The sequence below is a fragment of the Vipera berus genome (genome assembly GCF_964194415.1).
Source record: "Vipera berus genome assembly, chromosome: 2".
Lineage (NCBI taxonomy): Eukaryota > Metazoa > Chordata > Lepidosauria > Squamata > Viperidae > Vipera > Vipera berus.
Window position 1 is genome coordinate 208501556 of NC_138203.1, and position 19438 is coordinate 208520993.

At 41.0% G+C, this 19438-nt stretch overlaps 1 protein-coding gene across 1 annotated transcript in view; it reads right to left on the bottom strand.

Annotated features, from left to right (window-relative positions):
- Positions 1-835: 835 nt before the first annotated feature.
- The window catches only part of CCDC69 (coiled-coil domain containing 69), a 43949-nt gene continuing 25346 nt past the window's right edge, over positions 836-19438 (bottom strand). The window contains exons 3-9 of the mRNA XM_081321647.1: positions 14890-15059; positions 11312-11393; positions 9384-9457; positions 7477-7578; positions 6216-6335; positions 4494-4591; positions 836-3007 (exon numbers count right to left, since the gene is read on the bottom strand). Of these exons, the coding sequence (XP_081177773.1) occupies positions 2842-3007; positions 4494-4591; positions 6216-6335; positions 7477-7578; positions 9384-9457; positions 11312-11393; positions 14890-15059 (812 nt within the window). The 3' untranslated portion in view covers positions 836-2841. The remainder of the gene's footprint in view (positions 3008-4493; positions 4592-6215; positions 6336-7476; positions 7579-9383; positions 9458-11311; positions 11394-14889; positions 15060-19438) is intronic.

Here is a 19438-nt window from a genome sequence, read left to right on the forward strand (position 1 = left end):
CATAATGTAGTGCTATGGTTTATAAGCCTGTACATTCATTTGTATAAATCTTTCATTCTGCAAAACACAGTAGATGTTCCTACAAAACTCATTTCTTGAGAACTAGGCTTGGCCAATATGGTAAATCAAGAGAACCAGACAAAATAATGGACAGAGTGATGTTGCCCGGGAAATTTTTCATCAGTTACTGCATTAGTCTTTCCTGTGGTAAGTGCTGGTGTTGAATAAGGAGAGCTTTTATGCAATATTCCAAGAGTCATAGGACAACTTGGTCATCTAGTTCCTGCTGATACAGGATCCACTAGACATCTCTGACAGCTGACCAACTATTTGGTGAGGTAGAACTCACCACTTCATGTAGTAGCCTATTCTACCAAAGGACATCAGTCAGAAAGTTATTTCTCATATCTAGCCTGAATCTACTTCCTTGTGGCTTCAATCCATTGGTTCTGGTCCTGTACTATTAGGCAATGGAGAATAAATCCATTATTTCTTCTAGGTGATAGCTCTTCAAATATTTGAAGGCTGGTATCATATCTCCCCTCCCTTTTGTAGGCTAAATATGACAAGATCCTTTATCTGTTCTCCATCTTGGTCATTCTCTACTGAACCTGCTCCAGTTTGATGATATCCTTTTTGAACTGCAATGCCACAACTGGATGTGATATTCCATATGTAGCCTGATCAGGGCAGATTAGACCAGAAACCTCTCACGATCTAGGAACAGTTTTGCCCTGAACAATTAGGTCAGTCTGATAGAAATTATTATATGTTGGAGATGATAACTCCAAAATCAGATTTTGTAGCACACAGATTTTGTAGCACACAGATTTTGTAGCACACAGACCTAGAGGGCATTTAGCTAGAGGGCAGTTCAGAAGTTAGTTAAATCTTTGTAATGTTTTTTCCAGGATAAAACTATATCAGATTTCCTTGAATATATAGCAGTACTAAGTACCAATATTTATTCACTTCATTCTGTGTCTACATTGCGCTAGAATTATAATAAACACCAATTTAATCTCTTCATTAAAACAATACATTTTAACATCCAATTTCTTTGAATTTAAATTATTACATGTCTATACCAGTTCTTCCAAACTGACAATCACTTTTTTATGTAACTTGTAGCACCACCCCACAATCAGTAGAGGGCATTGTCATTTATCAGCTTTACAAAACAGTCATACAATAAGAATTTCTATCTCTGTTCAATTTTTGAGAACCTTTCTCATATACCATTCTCAAAATCTTGAACCAGCAAAGAGAGACCCTGTCAAAGAAGACAAAAGAGTTTGATTCTGGATGCAAATGAATTTAAATGATGCTTTTTCCCCATTGCCTTCCAAATCTGTGAGAACCAGTTTTTTGATCTAGAAAGTGAGATACTAAGAGAATGTGGGCAGGAACTGATCATAATTCTAACAACATAGAAAATGGGGAGATCCAGAACAATCAAGCTCACATAACTCAGTTAATTTTTAAAACCTTTTCTTAGCTACGTGAAAGGTGATCAAGGCTAAGCAGTCCCATGTGGCAGGAAAAACTTCAACATCTTGCATTAAAGCAGTGGTTCCCAGTCTTTTCTATGCTCCATGCCCTCAGCAAATGTTTAATATTTGCACCCCCTAAAAAAGTAATTATGACTTTGTTGCACCCCTTGAAATTCCCTCTCACACTTCCTGAGGATGCGGTCACCCCAGGTTAAGAACCTCTTCTTTAAGGTCTTTCTCCACTACTATGTTAAGTGCTATCCGCCCATCCTTAAATGAGTAGAAAATCATAAAGTTGTTTCCTCACTGGTAATTCCTATCCTAACTCTATCGTGACAGTCTTATAATTGTTCTAGTTTTAAAAGCACTACTCATTTAGCCCCCTGATTCTACTAGACGAGAAAGGTCATCCTTGACCAGATTGGAATAAGGTGAAAATATTGTACTGCTTTAATCCCAGCACAGCTAAGGATGACTTAAGCTTGAGTTACACATGACCCAGGGACAAAATGAAGAAATATCATGGAGTCACAGCAGAAAAAAGATGCAATGGGGGAACTTAGTTACAAATCAGTTCAAATTTACAAAGCACTGGCTTAAGATCCAACTGCTTTAGAATTTTGGTTTAACTCTAGTTCCATCAGCTGAAATCAAGTGTAAATCTTTCATTTTATCTACTCTAGTATCTCACAGATGTGCGATTGTGAAGTGCCATTTATTTGTAATTCCTACTCCCTTTTTCTCTATTTTTTTTACCCCCTCACAAGATCTATTATATGAGGTAGTTAACTCTGTTATTTCTTGGGAGAAGAAGAGAAAGACCTGACCTGTTATATACCACAAAATGTCTGAAGGGTGACCTCCTTAACTAACACTGAAATTTGCCACTATTGAAAGGAAGATGGAAAAATCCCATTCTTCAGGATTTCAAACAATAAGGGCATAAAAGAAAATCCCAACAAGAATTGTCCTTAGGTCAAAACACCAGGGCCAGCACAGAGGTGTACAACCTGGACCCAATCCTTCCCTGCCAGCCTTTGGCCTGATCCTCTCTACACCAATACATTGCAATTATTAATGTGGCAGAAATGGAAAATTCTTAAATAATTAGAGAATTATTTAATTCATTGAATGTGAATGTTATCTCTACTCCCACTTCTTAAGTTGGCCCTCATTTGTTGGGGAGGAGTGTGGCCTGTGGCATGTCCCTTGAAGACCATCTTAGTCCATGGGATAAAAAATATCTGAACACCTCTGGAGTAGAATGCAATGATGAAACAATCACATGGTGGTCTCCTTCCCTCTTCTGTTTTTATACCACATCAGTGTCTTTGGCCTCTCAAAAGTGCTATGTGGCAATGAGTGATGTCTCAGTAGAAATAGCAAAGGGGTGGCCTGAATCGCCATGAAGCACCCTGTACAAGAGCTCCTCTTTCTCTCGGTGAGCTTGCTCCCTCAGCTGGGTCTCCTTCTCCAGGGCCTCACGAATGTCCAGAAGCTCATCAGACAGCTGCCTATTAAAGCATGGTAAGGATTACAGCTGTTAGACCACATTGTACAGATAGGAAAAAAGAAGTACGCATCAGTTTTCATTACAAGGATTTGCTACTTCTTCTCTATCAGGGGTGTCAAACTGCTGGCCGGCGGGCTGGTTGCATCATGCGGAGGCCGCACCCACCCCAGTCCCAGAAATGCAAAAAAAGTCACGATACGTCACATGACGTGAGTTTGACATCCGTGTTCTATATAAACCAGGTGTACTAATGGCCCAGCTTAGTGGTGATGTTTAAAGCCTTTCCAATTAGAAAGGCTTTGAAGGCTTTGTGACCTTCAAAGCCTTTCTGATTGGATCTAATAATTTTTATTGTTTTCTGCATTGGTGAGGGGTTGGGGATTAGCACAACCGGTTCTTGATTCCTTGCAGATATTTAAGATGCCCAATTTATCCCTTAAAATTGCTGATACTCTGCATTGTCCCCAAAACACAAGCCTCACTTTCTGGAGGAAGATTCTTGAGGCAACAGAAATGGCAATCCCAGTTAATTCCAGAGTCAGAAAGTCCTATAGATTCTACTGTTATTTGTGGCTCCTCAAATGTTACTGAACTTTAGTTGTCATCAATGTATCCTGAGTCTGGACAAGATGCTAGGCTATGATTTCCTTAATCATAATTTTTGAATACATCACTGTAAGTCATAAATCATGATTTCCAAACTATAGCGGCTGGGGTCATAAAACACTTTAAGACAAAGCCAGAGTAATGCTATTATGGCTTAGTGTGTTGTAGGAGTTCTGCTAATCCAGGGATAGGCAACCTTGGCTCTTTTATGACTCGTGGACTTCAACTCCCAAAAATCCTGAGCCAGCATGGCTGGCTCAGGAATTCTGGGAGTTGAAGTCCACGAGTTATAAAAGAGCCAAGGTTGCCTACCCCTGTGCTAGTCTATCAGTTGGGAGGAATAATAGAAGATTGCAGTTTAAAAACATATGGAAGCCACAAAACACTCACCCAACTTTACTGGGAGAAATTACTGACTAGGGAGAAAAGGACATATACCGTAATACATTCTTAAAAATAAAGATTTTTTTTAAAAAAAATATTGCCCAAGAATTTAGTAATTCTTCACATGTTTGTAATGCTACTAAGTGCAATAGCCATGAGACTTTGTTGAATAAAAACATTTCCCATAGTCATCAGATTACACTGACACAGAAAATTGATCAAACAGGAATCATTTTTGAATGAGAGCTAATTTGGGTCTAATGATTAAAGCACCAGATTAAAAACTAGGTGACTGAGTTCTAGTTCTGCCTTAGGCATAAAAGCTGGCTGAGTGACTTTGAGGCAAACACTCTCTTTGGCCCCCACCCACTTCATAGGTTTTTTGTTGTGGGGAAAATGGGATCCTTGAGTTATTTATAAAGTATTAAAGGGGAGATAATCTAATAAATAAATAAAATAAAATCTTTTAAGGATTGTCACTGTAGTGAAGACACCACCTTGTCACTGTCATGTGGTTCTGCATCCGTACTTGGAGATCTTCATTTTCCTGTTGTAGAATTTTAATTTTCTCTTCAAGTAATAAGTTTGACTCCATCTAAAAGAATACAGGTAGGGTGAACAACCCTCAAATACAACAAAGGTATACCATGCAAGAAGGTCACAGTCAGACAAAGACAAAGTAGCAAGCCGCAGAACTTTATGGGAATGTGATCATCCCAAACATATTTGCATCCTGGTAACGGTAGATTAAGTGCACTAATAAAATTCTGATCTCTGCCCTCATATCTGCAGAGAGTTGGGAATCATTTGCCCTTTGTAGGAAATAGAAGAACATTACTGGTTGTAAGTATTTTCCATGCTGAAATGCACCTTCCAAAAGTCTTGGATTACAACTCCAAACATTAGCATGTAACTTTATGAAAAAGCACATGATTTGTAGGGAAGGTCAAAGTTTCCAGATATAGTTCCCAATTCCCAGCAGCTCCAATTAGGGCTGAAAAATACCTCTTCATAACCCTGAAGAATCCTTACCAATATAAATAAAACATATTCAGTATTATCAGTGATGTAACCTTGAGTTCTACATGGATCTGCTCCCAAAGAGAACTGAGAATCCTAGTGATCCGTCAACATAATCACTCGATGCTTACCCTGTCACCTGGTCCCTCCTTCCTACTCTTGCACTTGGGAAGTTTTGTGCAAAATGGAAACAAGTACCACTGTCAAAGTGGAAGTGAATCATAGCCTTGTCTTGCAAAGGGCAGCCTAGGAAGCTGTAGGAGGAGACCAGATTCCACCTCCCTGCTTCTGCTATTCCCCCAAGGCAAGGAGGGGATGGCAGGTTTGCATAAGGTAAAGGTAAAGGTTCCCCCGCACATGCGTGCTAGTCGTTTTCAACTCTAGGGGCCGGTGCTCATCTCCGTTTCAAAGCTGAAGAGCCAGCGCTTCTCCGAGGACGTCTCCGTGGTCATGTGGCCGGCATGACTAGACGCCAAAGGCGCACGGAACGCTGTTACCTCCCCACCGTAGTGGTCCCTATTTTTCTACTTGCATTTTTACGTGCTTTCGAACTGCTAGGTTGGCAGAAGCTGGGACGAGTAACAGGCGCTCACTCTGCTACGCGGCACTTGGGATTCGACCCGCCAAACTGCCGACCTTCTGATCGACAAGCTCAGTGTCCTAACCCACTGAGCCACCGCGTCCCTTAAGGTTTGCATAAAGGGATCCTAATATGGCCAGTTGATAAAAGGCTTCACAGTTTCTTGTTCATTCTGGAGAATAGAAGGAAGGGCTTTGTTGTACTTCCCCACAAATCAGAGGAGTGGGATAAGGCATCCCTACTTAGGCTGGTACATGACTACTGACTGGTTCAGATATTTCTATGCTTATCTAATGGCCAGGAAGAAGAAACTGATGGACTGGCAATTCACTGGGAACAGTGCATATACATAAACAGGTGAAAATGCCCATTCCTATTGCATCCTTCTCAAGTCATTCTTCATTTTAGTAGTGAGATTAGATGACTTGGGTCATGAAACAAAATGGTCATTTGTAAGGACCCTTAAAATAAGGCAGTTGTCTATATTCCTATCTTTTTATTCCACAGTATCCAGTGGCACAAAATTAGAAAAGGCGATTCTCGCTCTCTCTTTTTAAGCACACTACAGCTCTTTTATTAGTCTTTTCAGTTACACTTAGAATTGATACAAGTAACCCACCACTATTTCCAGGTTCAGCAGCTTCTTGTCCAAGCTGTGGATGCGTTCATTCTTCATCTCAATGACAAAATGTAGACTCTCTAGTTCTTGCTCCCAGAACTGGCTGGGGGTCCCATAGTCCTTTAAAGATTTTTATTTTAAAAAAGGGAGAAATGCATTCATTTGTAGGGGCTATGTTCTCTTTTTCTAGTATAAGTTGTCAAAATAGCTAGCAAAACAAGACATTAAGCTTCAACTAGTCCAGAGCAGGAATGGGCATGCCTTGGTTGGTCCCTGTAAAAAAACCTTTGCTCTGTGACCTGTACCAGTTGACAATTTGCTTCCAGGTGTGATTCAAGGAGTTGGTTCCTTCCTATAAAGCCTTACGTAGCCTAGGACCTGGTTACTTGAGGCTGTTTCCCACAATATCTGCTCAGCTGATTCAATCCTGCAGGATTGGCACCCTCCAGTTTCCTTTTATTATCATCTGTAAGGACCCTGGAAGTGCACGTCTCTGCCCTTGTCCTCTGGGATGAGATTCCCACAGAGATCCAGATGATCCCCACTTCACCTAAGCCAGGGGCGTCAAACTCGCAAGTCACGTGACGTGTCGTGACGTACAGCGACTTTTTTTCCAATGCTGGCAATGGGATGGGCGCGGTTTTGCTATGATGCATCTGGCCTGCAAGCTGGCAGTTTGACACCCCTGACCTAAGTCTTTGGCAGGAGAGAATGAGAGCAGGGGTCCTTGTTTAATGATCACTCATTCAGCAACTATTTGAAGTTACAGTGGCACTGCATGAATGGTGGTTATGATTGTTCCTTGAAATTCTGGCCATCCCAACACCTTGCGGACAGGTAATTGCGATCTAGGAACTTGACAAGTTTGTTTGTGGGAAGCTGGTAGGAAATTGGGAGGAAATATTTGCTTAACAACCCACTATTTTTATTTAATGACAATAGCAAAAAGGACTGCAGGGTTTACCATTGCTAAGTGGTATGATCATATGATATTATGCTTTATGACCCACATTATTTAGTCAACAGTTGTAAACTGTTTCAAGCCCACTAAACCAAGCAGCAAAAGGAATTGGGAAAAATAATTGTTCTTATGACCTGACAGCGCAGAATGGCTGCTGAAAGCAAAAGCATTTGAGTACCTTCCATCAACTTTTTTATTGTGATTTTGTTTTGGGATGTTCAGAAGACCCTGCTTTTTAGACTCTCTTATTCACTCTCTTTAAATAAACAGATCAAGACATCCCACCAAGTGTAAAGTCACCTGAATGTGCTTTTTATAATCTCTGCTCAGAATTGACTCTTCTACCCGTTTCATTTTCTCCTGAAAGGCCTTCAGCTGGGAAGTCAGCTTGTCAATGGTTTCCTGGAGCAGAAAGATGAGATAGATCAAATTAGTCTTACTTTATGACTTTCATTGGATTTTCCCTGCTCTCCACACTCAGTGCATGGTATTGGAATGAGTAGATTTCAGCACTAGCTACCTCTTTTTATTTATCAGAACCTCAGAACCTTGATAATTTGGGGCAAAACCTCCTTTTGCCATTTCTGTTACAGAAGCTATAGCAGTCGGAATGCTATACCAACACATTACTGTTTTGGGACATTGATATTATAGCATCATCCATCCATTGTTGTGATGTCACAAGACCTCCCAGTTTCTTTTTTATTATGAGCAGAAGACTCTGGAAGATGCCATAGGCCATTAATTAGGATGTTGTTGTTTCCAAACAACAGAATAGCAATATTTTTCTACCTCCACACTCCTATAGCTAGCTTCATGGTCACCAATTCCTCAAAGTGCAATATATATTAGAATGATGCAATTTATATCCCCCAACACTGTGTCCTCTAAAAGTACAAAAGTACAATTCCATAATTACCAACCAGAGTAAGGAGGCACATTGGGAAGGTATCAGGTAGAACAATGCAGATGAAAACAGAGATCGAAGTTTTATTATTATTAGACAATTATACTTTGCTATGATTTACTGAATTCTGTCTCGTAATTACCAACAGGCAACTTTAATGGCACGATGGCTCCTTTCTTTGTCATGGCAGATAGGTGATTGCTTTAAAAGTAATATATTTAATAATACATTAGAAGTTTACACAGTTATTTAGGCAAAATTTGATTTGTCAAGTCTGTCAGTTCTGCTATTAACAATAATCTTCTGAGGCCGTATTTCAATTTTTAGCAACACATTTTTCAGTTGTCATGCATTCAAGAATGCCAACCATGTACTTTGTTTTAAACAGAGTTCAAAATCGATGCATCACATGACTGCAACTTACAGTGTTACTTCTGTGTTCTCAGAAGTGAGCAGGGAAGCATGCAAATAGTGATCAGATAACCATGGGACATGCAACATTGGTTGCAATGTGTCCAAATGGTGATCACATGACCATGGGATTACTGCAATGATTGTAAATGCAAATATTGGTTGCAAAGCTGTTTTTTCCTATCTTCATAACTTTGAATGGTTGCTAATTTAGACAGTTGGAGAAGCAAGGGCTATCTATATGGACAGGAATGCACTTAAGAGGCACCAATGCCACCCCTCCTTCCAAATCATTCCACAAATGCAAATCTTCATAGCACATTTACACACACAAAGCACCCAAACATATACTATCCTCAGTTAACTACAATAATTAGAACTGGGGAATCTAATCTAATTATGATTGGCAGTTCGGGTTGAGGTCATTAGGTGAATCCCTCACTACCATTAAGTGTGATGTCACATGATCAACATTTGCAACTTCCTGCTGGCTTCCCCACTGACTTTACTGGTTAGAACCCAGCAGTGAAGATTGCCAATGGCGATCACGTGACTGCAGGATGCTGGGACCCTGATAACTGTGAGTCAGTAAATGCCTGAATCACAATCATGTGACTGCAGGGACACTGTGAGGGATGCAACCTCAAGGATAGGTGGTAAACCTCCTTGTTCGGTGCTGCCCTAATTTCGAATGGTCACTAAACAAACGGTTGTTCACTGAGGACTACTTACTGGTAGCAATTTATATATGCACATTCATACTTGCCACTGTGTTATAGAGCTAGGCTGGGGATGGGGTGAGGTAAGGATAGCCTTTTTTTGCTGCTATCTTGACCCGTTGTATTGAATCTTGACCCTTTCTGTTTCCCTGAAGCAGAGAAACTGGTACCTGCAAAGATGCCTGAGTTTTTTGGTAGGATTCGGTTAGAAACAGCTTCTCTTGATCATGTGTTTTCTGGAGTTCTGCAAGAGAAAGACCAAATGGGTAGTCCAAACAAGAGAAAGCACAAGCTCCATTTTGATGTCCTCATGGTTTCTTTAGATCAGGGGTGTCAAACTCAATTTCATTGAGGGCCGCATCAGCATTGCGGTTGCCCTCAAGGGGCCGGATGGGTATGGCCTGGGTGGGCGTGGCCTACTGGGTGGGCGTGGCTAGAGTGCATATGACCTACTGGGTGGGCATGGCCAGCTCTACATCGTTCGCATCAAGGGTGCCTATGGGGGCCTGGGCAGGAGTGGGATAGATCTGAGGGTCTCTGGCAGAAGGAGGGTCTCTGGGCCAGGGCCAAGGCAGTGGGGGCCGTTCCCTCACTGTTTCCAGGATGGCTTCGCGGGCCACATGAAACCACTTCGCGGGCCTGATCCGGCCCCCGGGCCTTGTGTTTGACATGTCTGCTTTAGATGTAGTGATTGGCAAATCGCTCATCTTGAGTCACATACAGGAGGCAGATGGAGTAAGCAAACGGAGCATAGGAAATTGTATGGACAAAGAGCCAGAAGGCACTGAAAAATAGGATGAGCCACTTATTAAAGTATTGCGCATCTCAAGTGAATGTGGACTATCTATAGAGAACAAGAACTGAATAATGGCAAATTGGTTTGGGAATATGTCACACCAGTGATGAGCAAAGGGTCTCCTGCAAGCATCACCAATTTCTAGAGAAATCTGTAGGCATCTCTTTCTTTATAGCAAAATTATGACTAAAGCTTTTTTAGAGGTGATAAGTGCTCAAGACGTTAAAAATTGTGCTCATAAAGGTTGCATTCTTCCTGCTATTTCTTGCTGAGCTTCTGTGGTTATTACTTATGCTTTGGTTACTCAGCCATCTTTCCTCTTTTGGCATCCTTCCCACAAAACTGGAGAAACAGGCTTGTGAATTCTGCTGTTCATAAAGGGCAACTATCTGTGATGGGTAGGACCCAAAAGGAAAGCACTGAGAGGCAGTAGATCCAATGGACAACTTGGGAACCTCGCTATAGGAGGGTCAGAGCACCAGAACTAAGCCCATCAAGAAAAGCAATAGCATCTGTATTATTATCAACAGGTACCGTATATGTAAACAGAAGCTTGTTCTTCTAAAGATCTGTCATTCAAACAAAGTATTAAACGGCAAGGCAGCGATCCTCAATGTCTCTGGGAAGCCCCAAAGGACATCTACGCCTCATACCGGGTCAGATAAGGTGAGCAATCTCCTACTCCCTTTTTAAAATATTGCCATCTGATGGGTGTCTTTTCTAGGACAACCCCTGCCCTAAGGAACCCTCGCCTCTGAACTTTGATAGGCCTCTGCCCTCCATAAAGCTCTGAAGATCCAGCTTTCCCCCCAAAGTGATAAGAATAGGTAACTGCACATTAGAAGTTTGACTTGGTGTCAGGTTTTTATTGTTTTTTTTTATTTTTTGCTTATTTATTTGTTCAATTTCTATGGCCACCCAGCTCAGTCAATGACTCTACTGATGTTTTAATATGTTTAGTTTTAGAGTTTACTATGATTTTTATGCTGTTTGAACTTTTGATCGAGAGGTGACCAGGGTTGTTTGTAAGAGGGGTGGGTATATAAATGTTTTAAATAAATAAATAAAATGTGGTGCTGTCTAGATGTGGGGAGCCATAGTTATATCATTCCCAGCCTTCATCTTTAATGACAGAGACTTGCCACAGACTCTGGATAATAATAATAATCTGGAAGATGATGATGATGATTAGTTCTGCCTTTTTTATATATAATACAGGGCGGCATACATTGATGCTTTGTTAAAAAATGTCAGAAGCAGAAGAAATGTCACGAATACCATAAGCATGTTTCAGACTCTTACTTTGCAGTGTTTCCTCCTGTTCTCTCTTCAGCATATCATATTTTTCAGAAAATTGTTTATGCTGCAAGTCCTCCTTCTCTACCTAAAGGAGGGAAAACTATAAAAGGTTAAGCTGTAGATAAATAAAAATACACTATTATCATAACACATGCTGCATTATAATCATCCGAAAAGAATTTTGAGCAGTTTCCGTCAAATTGTCTCTTCTAGATTACCACTCCCAAATCCCCAGTTGACTGAAATGGGAATGGCCAGATTAGCATTTTTATTTTATGCAGTTTTATGGATAACCCCCGTTGATAGGGCTCGCAACTTGGGTCTCCTCCTGGATTCACGGCTCAGTTTGGAAGATCATATAGGAGCCGTGACCAGGGGGGCTTTTGCCCAGGTTCACCTGGTGCGCCAGTTGCGGTCCTATTTGGACCGAGATGCCCTACGCACAGTCACCCATGCGCTCATGACCTCCCGGCTAGACTACTGCAATGCTCTTTACATGGGGCTGCCCTTGAGGACCACACGGAGGCTTCAGCTGGTGCAGAATGCAGCCGCGTGAGTTGTGATGGGAGTTTCCCGATACTCCCATGTAACACCTCTTCTCCGCGAGTTGCATTGGCTTCCAGTTGCCCTCCGGGTGAGATTCAAGGTGCTGGTGATGACCTATAAAGCCCTAAATGGCATGGGCCCGGATTATCTGAGGGAGCATCTGCTGCCAGCATCAATTTCCCATCATCCTGTGCGCTCCCACAGGGAGGGCCTCCTCAGGGTACCGCCGGTCAAGGATTGTCGACTGGCGGTCCCCAGGGGGAGGGCGTTCTCTGTGGGCACGCCCACCCTATGGAACCAATTGCCAATGGAACTCCGGATTGCCCTGACCTTCGTTCGTTTCGCCGGGACCTAAAAACCTGGCTCTTTGAGCTATCAGGACTGGACTGAGGGGTTTTAATGATTTTAAATTGGGATTTTAATTCTTGGGGCCATATTTAATTTAATTTAATTTTAACTTAATTTTATATTGTATTGTTTTTAAATTTTGCCCTGTAAACTGCCCTGAGTCCTTCGGGAATAGGGCAGTATACAAATTGAATTAATAAATAATAAATAAATAAACCCTAAAGAATCTGCATCTGAATACATTTGCATAGAATTTTGACTAGAGACTGAGGATGTTAGAAGCATTCTTCCACTTGAACGTCAGATCAAACAGATTTGGTAGGCTTTTAAAGTATGGGTGGGGGTGATGGAAATACCATGCCAAAAAAGAATCAGTTTCAAAGAGTTTTTATTGTGGAAAATTGTTAATTATTAACAAAGCAGTATAGCCTAGAGTTAAAGAAACAGACTTGATGGATGAGAAATGATAGATTAATTAGAGTTTAGTTCATATCCACAGTCAACCAACTATCTGTGGCTATTAAGGAGATTCTAGTCCAGGGGTGTCAAACTCGCAACATCATGTGACATATTGTGATGTAGTGTGACTTTTTTTCCATTGCCAGCAATGGGGTGGCCATGGTTTCGGCATGATGCACCCGGCCTGCAGGCCGGCACTTTGACACCCCTGTTTTAGTCTAAGGTAATTTTACATGGCATGCCAGAAACCAGTCTGTGCAAACCAGTGAAGCCCCATGTGTGGGCTGCAAGCAGCATGCAAATCTATATCCCCTCCGGTCCATGGAAAAACCTCTCTACATGGAACTGGTCTCTGGTGCCCCCAAAGTTTTTTTTTTTACAGAAATGCACTACTGAAATTAATCAGAACTCTATATATGATGACAATCTCTCAAGATCATTTATTTTCCTTTCTATTAAAGCTGTGATATATATGGTTACTTGCATTATCAAATACTAGTGAGAAGGAATACAGTAGCAGAGTTTATGCTTTGTCATTAACATCCTTTGGCAGACAATGAAGCAGATGGGTGGTGTATTGGTTTGACATGTCAGCTGAATTTTCTTATATCAAGCTAGCGCAATTAATCCATATGATATGACAGCCATAAATGAATTTGATGTAACATGACATTATGGAGCATGTGGTAATTATCCATTTTTTGACAGTAGCTTTCTTGGGTGGTTTATTTGGGTGTTTTAGTATGATACGTTTATTCATGTTGGTGAGCAGATTTACACAGGTAATTTTTTGTAAGCATTTCTGTTCTATCCAATTCAGAGGAAATATAGTTGAATCTCTTTATAGATTTTAGTTGTTTTGAAATAAAATAATTCCTTTATAGAAGTACAGCTACCTAGAGTGTCCTGGAAAGCTGAAATGTTCTACCTTGCTTTCAGGATATTGCGATTTTTGATGACCAATAAATACACATTCACTTCCAATGTAAGATATTATATCATTTCTCAGCAGGGCTCCACCTGGTTCAATACAAGGCAAACTGGCAACTCTCCATGTGTAAAAGAATAAATGAATACAGGTTTGTCATCTGCTGATGTCATTGCTGAGGTTATTTGTTCCTGTCATAGTGTGGCAGAATTTGGATCCTAGCTTTGTATAAGTCCTGTTGTCCACATATGATGCTTTAGGTAGAAATACGTACTATAGTTCACTTTCAGTAATGATACTCATATCTCACAACTCTTTGGTGTTAGGTATTGTAAATAAGCTTCTGGTAGTTACCATTAGCAGAAACTGCCCCATGGTTTACTGACACAGGAGCCAAATAAGAGCCTTGGTGGAGCAGTAGACTAATGCCTCCTTAAGTAACACCAGCTGCCTGCAATTAGTGCAGGTTCGAGTCCCACCAGGCTCAAGGTTGACTCAGCCTTCCATCCTTCTGAGGTAGGTAAAATGAGGACCCAGATTGTTGGGGGCAATAAGCTGACTTTGTAATAATGCCGCTTGGGGCCCCCCCGAAAGCCCTAATAAGCAGGCATATACATAGAATGAAGGCTATTGCTAAGCACATTGATTTGTGCTTTAAATTGTAAGCCGCCCTGAGTCTTCGGAGAAGGGCGGGATATAAATGGGATTAAAATAAAAATAAAATAAATAAAATAAATAATACAGCCGTTAACTTTGTCTCCATATTTACCTAAGCAACAGTATCTCGGTGCAGTTTGAACAGCTTCAGCTGAAGTAGAAAAAAAGGAAGTAGGTAAACTTTCCCCAACTTTGGGCAAACCCACAGAGATTCCTCTTGCAGTATCACTCTCCATAAAGAGTGAGAAAATGGGAAATAGCAGGAAAGGAAATAAGCACTTGTGAAATCGGTGAGGTTTCCCATGTACCGGGAGAAGTGAACATTTTTATTTGTGTTGTGTTTTTTTAAATGATCCCCAGTGAGTTCATACATGTGGTCTTTAAAAACAGTGAATTTAAGCCAGCTGAAGTAATATAACAAGGTTGTTCATCTTCGAGTATAAAAGTACTCTACTCAGATGACACAAAAAGGGGAGCCATATAAATCCTGTATTTGTACGGTGCCCCCAAGGAATGTATTGGGAGCTTATCTGCATCTGATTACTGCAGAAAACAGAAGGAAACTAAATCCCAAACCAAAAGGATATGTACATGAACACCTAATTAGATGCATATTGAAAGGGCAGGTTAAGGCAGTTCTAACCTGGAGTTGATTGTCCTGGCTAAGTCTGTGAGTCTCACCATGGTGAACTTCCTTCAGACAATCTTCCTCTTCCTGCTGTTCTTGCTGGAGCCTTGTGATCTCATCCATCTGCTTCTCCAGCATTGCAGCCTTCCTTTTTTCTGCTTCATTGTGCAAACAATCTGTGTTGGCTTGTTCAAGGAGAAGGAAGAAAAGAAGAATTACATATAAGTGGCTTTCTTTTCCCTTTCCCTATCTTGGTTGTTGCGCTATTGTTTTTTCCCCCAACATTGTTATAAAAGCCCAGTTTGTTATCCAAAGGGTTTCTGGGAACAGATACTACATAATCTATAAATGCAGGTAGTCGTTGGTTTACTATCACAATTGACCCCCAAAATTCTGTTGCTAAGTAAGACATTTATTAAGTAAGTTTTGCCCAATTTTAAAATCTTTCTTGCCACAGTTCTTATAATAATAATAATAATAATAACAACAACAACAACAATAACAACAACAACAACAACAACAACAACAATAATAATAATAATAATAATAATAATAATAATAATAATAATAATAATAGTAATAGTAATAGTAATAATAATAAAGTTGGAAGGGACCTTGGAGGTCATCTAGTCCAACCCCCTGCTCAGGCAGGAAACCTTATACCATTTCAGGCAAATGGCTGTCCAGTCTCTTCTTAAAAACTTCCAGTGTTGGAGCATTCACCACTTCTGGAGGCAGGTTGTTCCACTGGTTAATTGTTCTAACTGTCAGGAAGTTTCTCCTTAGTTCTAGGTTGCTTCTCTCTTTGGTTAGTTTCCATCCGTTGCTTCTTGCCCTGCCTTCAGGTGCTTTGGAGAATAGCTTGACTCCCTCTTCTTTGTGGCGGCCCCTGAGATATTGGAACACTGCTATCATGTCACCCCTCACCCTTCTCTTCATTAAACTATTCACTGCAGTTGTTAAGTTAGTAAAACAGTTATTAAACAAATCTGGCTTCCCCCATTGACTTTGCTTGTCAGAAAGTTGCAAAAGGTGATCCCATGACCCTGGGACACTGCAGCCGTCATAAATATGAGCCAGTTGCCAAATGTCTGAATTTTGATCACGTGGCCATGGGGATGTCACAACGATCATAAGTGTGAAAAAACAGTCACAAGTCACTTTTTTCAGTGCGATTCTAACTTCGAACGGTCACTAAACACACTGTGGTAAGTTGAGGACTTCCTGTACAGAAGAACATGAATTTCTGAAGAAGCTTCTGGGATATCTGACACTGCTAGCAAGACGGCTTGTTCAATCACACACAATGTCTAGGGTCCCTCTAGAACAGCCTGTCAAAAGTATCAGATATAAACTGAAAGTAGCAAATGTTCATTTCTGTACATGCATGATTTGCCGGAGGACCTTGAAACAAGCTACTCATACCATTTGCAATCAGTGACAGATAGGAATATTGATCTGTCATGCGGTTAATGAGGGCTTATTAATGTTATATTGCAGCACAGAACATAGGGAGAGGGTTGCATAAACTTGGATTCCCATGCATCTTGCCAGGGATTAAAACTTCCCAAATAATTCAGAAGGAATAAGTAAAGAATGAGCTATAGATATTGATAAGTCTTTCATCAAATCAACTGATGCCCTTGAATATAGAATTCTGTCCTGAGTACCATTTCTGACCTAAAACCATGGTGGCTTAAAATGAGATTCTTTAAAATCCCAGATGAAACCAATCAAGATTTATAAATGAACACAAAATCTTGTTCGGTACAGTCCTTTTTATTATTCACCACTATATAAGGAACCTGGCTGAGCTGTAATAAGTGCTAAATGCTGTTCATTTAAACAATTGCAATTTGGTATTGTTTCTTTGTTGGGAAAGCCATATTTGTTTAAAAGAGATTTGTTTTAGAGCAAAAGATAGGTGTAGTATAACGTGTAAGTCACATGCACTGTCATTTACTTACACCAGGGGTAGGCAACTTTGGCTCTTTTATGACTCGTGGACTTCAACTCCTGGCTCAGGAGTTCTGGGAGTTGAAGTCCACGAGTCATAAAAGAGCCAAGGTTGCCTACCCCTGACTTACACTATGAACTAGTGAAAAAATACTTGTTTATATTGCAATTATAAACATTCATACTCTATGAGAGCAACAACACTGTATGGATGTATATATTATAGCTCAACTGGTGCAGAATGCGGCCGCGCGAGTTGTAATGGGGGTCTCCCGATACTCCCATGTAACACCTCTACTCCGCGAGCTGCATTGGCTTCCGGTTGCCCTCCGGGTGAAATTCAAGGTGCTGGTTATCACCTATAAAGCCCTACATGGCCTGGGTCCGGGGTATTTGAGGGAACACCTGCTGCCGTCATCAAACGCCCTTCGCCCAGTGCGCTCCCACAGGGAGGGTCTGCTCAGGGTCCCGCCGGTAAGAGATTGCCGGCGGGTGACACCCAGGGATAGGGCCTTCTCAGTGGGGGTGCCTGCCCTCTGGAACCAGCTGCCGGTGGAGCTGAGGACTGCTCCCGACCTCCGATCATTCCGCCGGGGCCTGAAGACCTGGCTCTTCGAGCTCTCGGGCCCAGACTGAGGAGAAATTTTAATTTGGGGTTCTTTTTAATTGACTACAGGGTCAATTTAATATTTTTTAATTTGGTTCTTAATTTTTGTATTTTGGATTTTTAATTCCCTGTAAACCGCCCTGAGTCCTCAGGGAATAGGGCGGTATATAAATATAACTAAATAAATAAATAAATAAAGAGCTAGAAAGAAATATTGAATATAATTCTATTACATGCTTCAGCCGATGGCAATCCATTTGTCAGCAGAATGTGGAAGAATCTGTTTTCTCCTATCCAAGCACTCTTTTATGTACCCAGAAAAATCTACTTTAGATAGGGGGTGGGGAGGGGAAAGACCGCTCCTCCCAAGTAGATTTGTGATCCTGAATCCCTAAAGCCTTGGCTTGTTTTAACAAATGGCAGTGTGTTGCCTGCAGACTGACATTTCCTGCGTGTAGAAGTGCAACTTGGAGTAACAGGTTCAGCATTTTCCTCAACTTCTACCCTCACCTCCTCCCCAAAGTAGCTGTAAGAACTCTGCTAAGTTTTTGCAATAACTTTGGATCCCACTCAACAAAGTGATTAGAACGGCCCCTCAATACAGCACACTTGATAGAACACTCGAGCATTAGTACATGTTGCTAGTAAGGCAGGGAAGGCATAAAAACCACTCCAGAACCTAAAATTATTTAACTGTATCAACATGTTCTGCAATGGTTCTCTGAGCACGTCTTTGAATCCCTCCCAATTTTTTAATCCCTGTTGGAAGCTCACCTCTCCCAAAGGTTGCTTATTTCCTCCAGTGATTGATTGGGTTGGAAATATCTAGGGAATTTTCAGCCAGCCCACCTGCCCAAGCTTTTGAGCACTGAGAAGTTTTATCCTTATTCTGAATAATGTAACTAAAGTCAATAATTAAACCTATGATAAGAAATACCAGAACAGGTTACAATCATGGTCACACATAATCCTGGATTAATATCCTACCCATGAGCTCACATGAAATCATTTTCTCAAACGGAGTTTACATCAAAATCAAATTTAGGATACACATGAGACTACAGGTAGTCCTTATCTTACGACCACAACTGAGCCCAAAATTGATGTTGCTAAGTGTAGTTTTGCCTCCTTTTATGACTTTTCTTGCCACATTTGTTAAGCAAATCACTGCAGTTGTGAAATTAGTAACACAGTTGTTAAGTGGATTTGGTTTCCCCATTGACTTTGCTTGTCAGAAGGTTGCCAAAGGTGATCACATGACTCCAGGACACTGTAACCATCATAAATGTGGGTCAGTTGTCAAACACCCTAATGTAAATCACATGGCCATGGGGATGCGGCAACGGCCATAAGTGTGAAAAATGGCCGTAAGTCACTTTTTTCAGTGCTATAGTAACTTCAAAGGGTCACTAAATGAACTGTCGTAAGTCGAGGACTACCTGTATTTTTAAGGATATCCGGCTGCTGTTACTAATTTTTGTTACCTTCAGACAGGTGCGCCAGTCATTGTTGGAACCTTACGGTTACGTTGTAAATAGCATGCTACGGAAGAGGCTCTATTAGGCTATGTCCCACTCTTTAAGAAGGGGGTTAATATATGCCACTCTCCTATGCATGCCTCATTTTCTGGATCACAACAAATCAGTTCTACACTCAGCTTACTATAGATGGAGTCCATCTGCTTTCCACAAGATCCACATTTCTGTGTCCATATTAGGACAAAGTCTTTCTTAAGTCGCCATCAAGCTCATGAAAATATACAAGCTATCTCTCAGCTTCTGCGAATGCCTTATGCAAGCCTGGGATATCTAGTTTGCAGAGCTATTTATATGCAAAATGTTTAACACTGCACTTGGTATAAGATAGGCCATTCCGTGCCAGATATTTCCCCGGAATTTAGGGTAGAATTTGATTTCTTTGAACCTGTGAATTATAAGTGCAACAAAAGCAATACCGGAGCAAAGTGGGAAAGGAGAATATAAGAAAAGGAAAAAGTCAAAG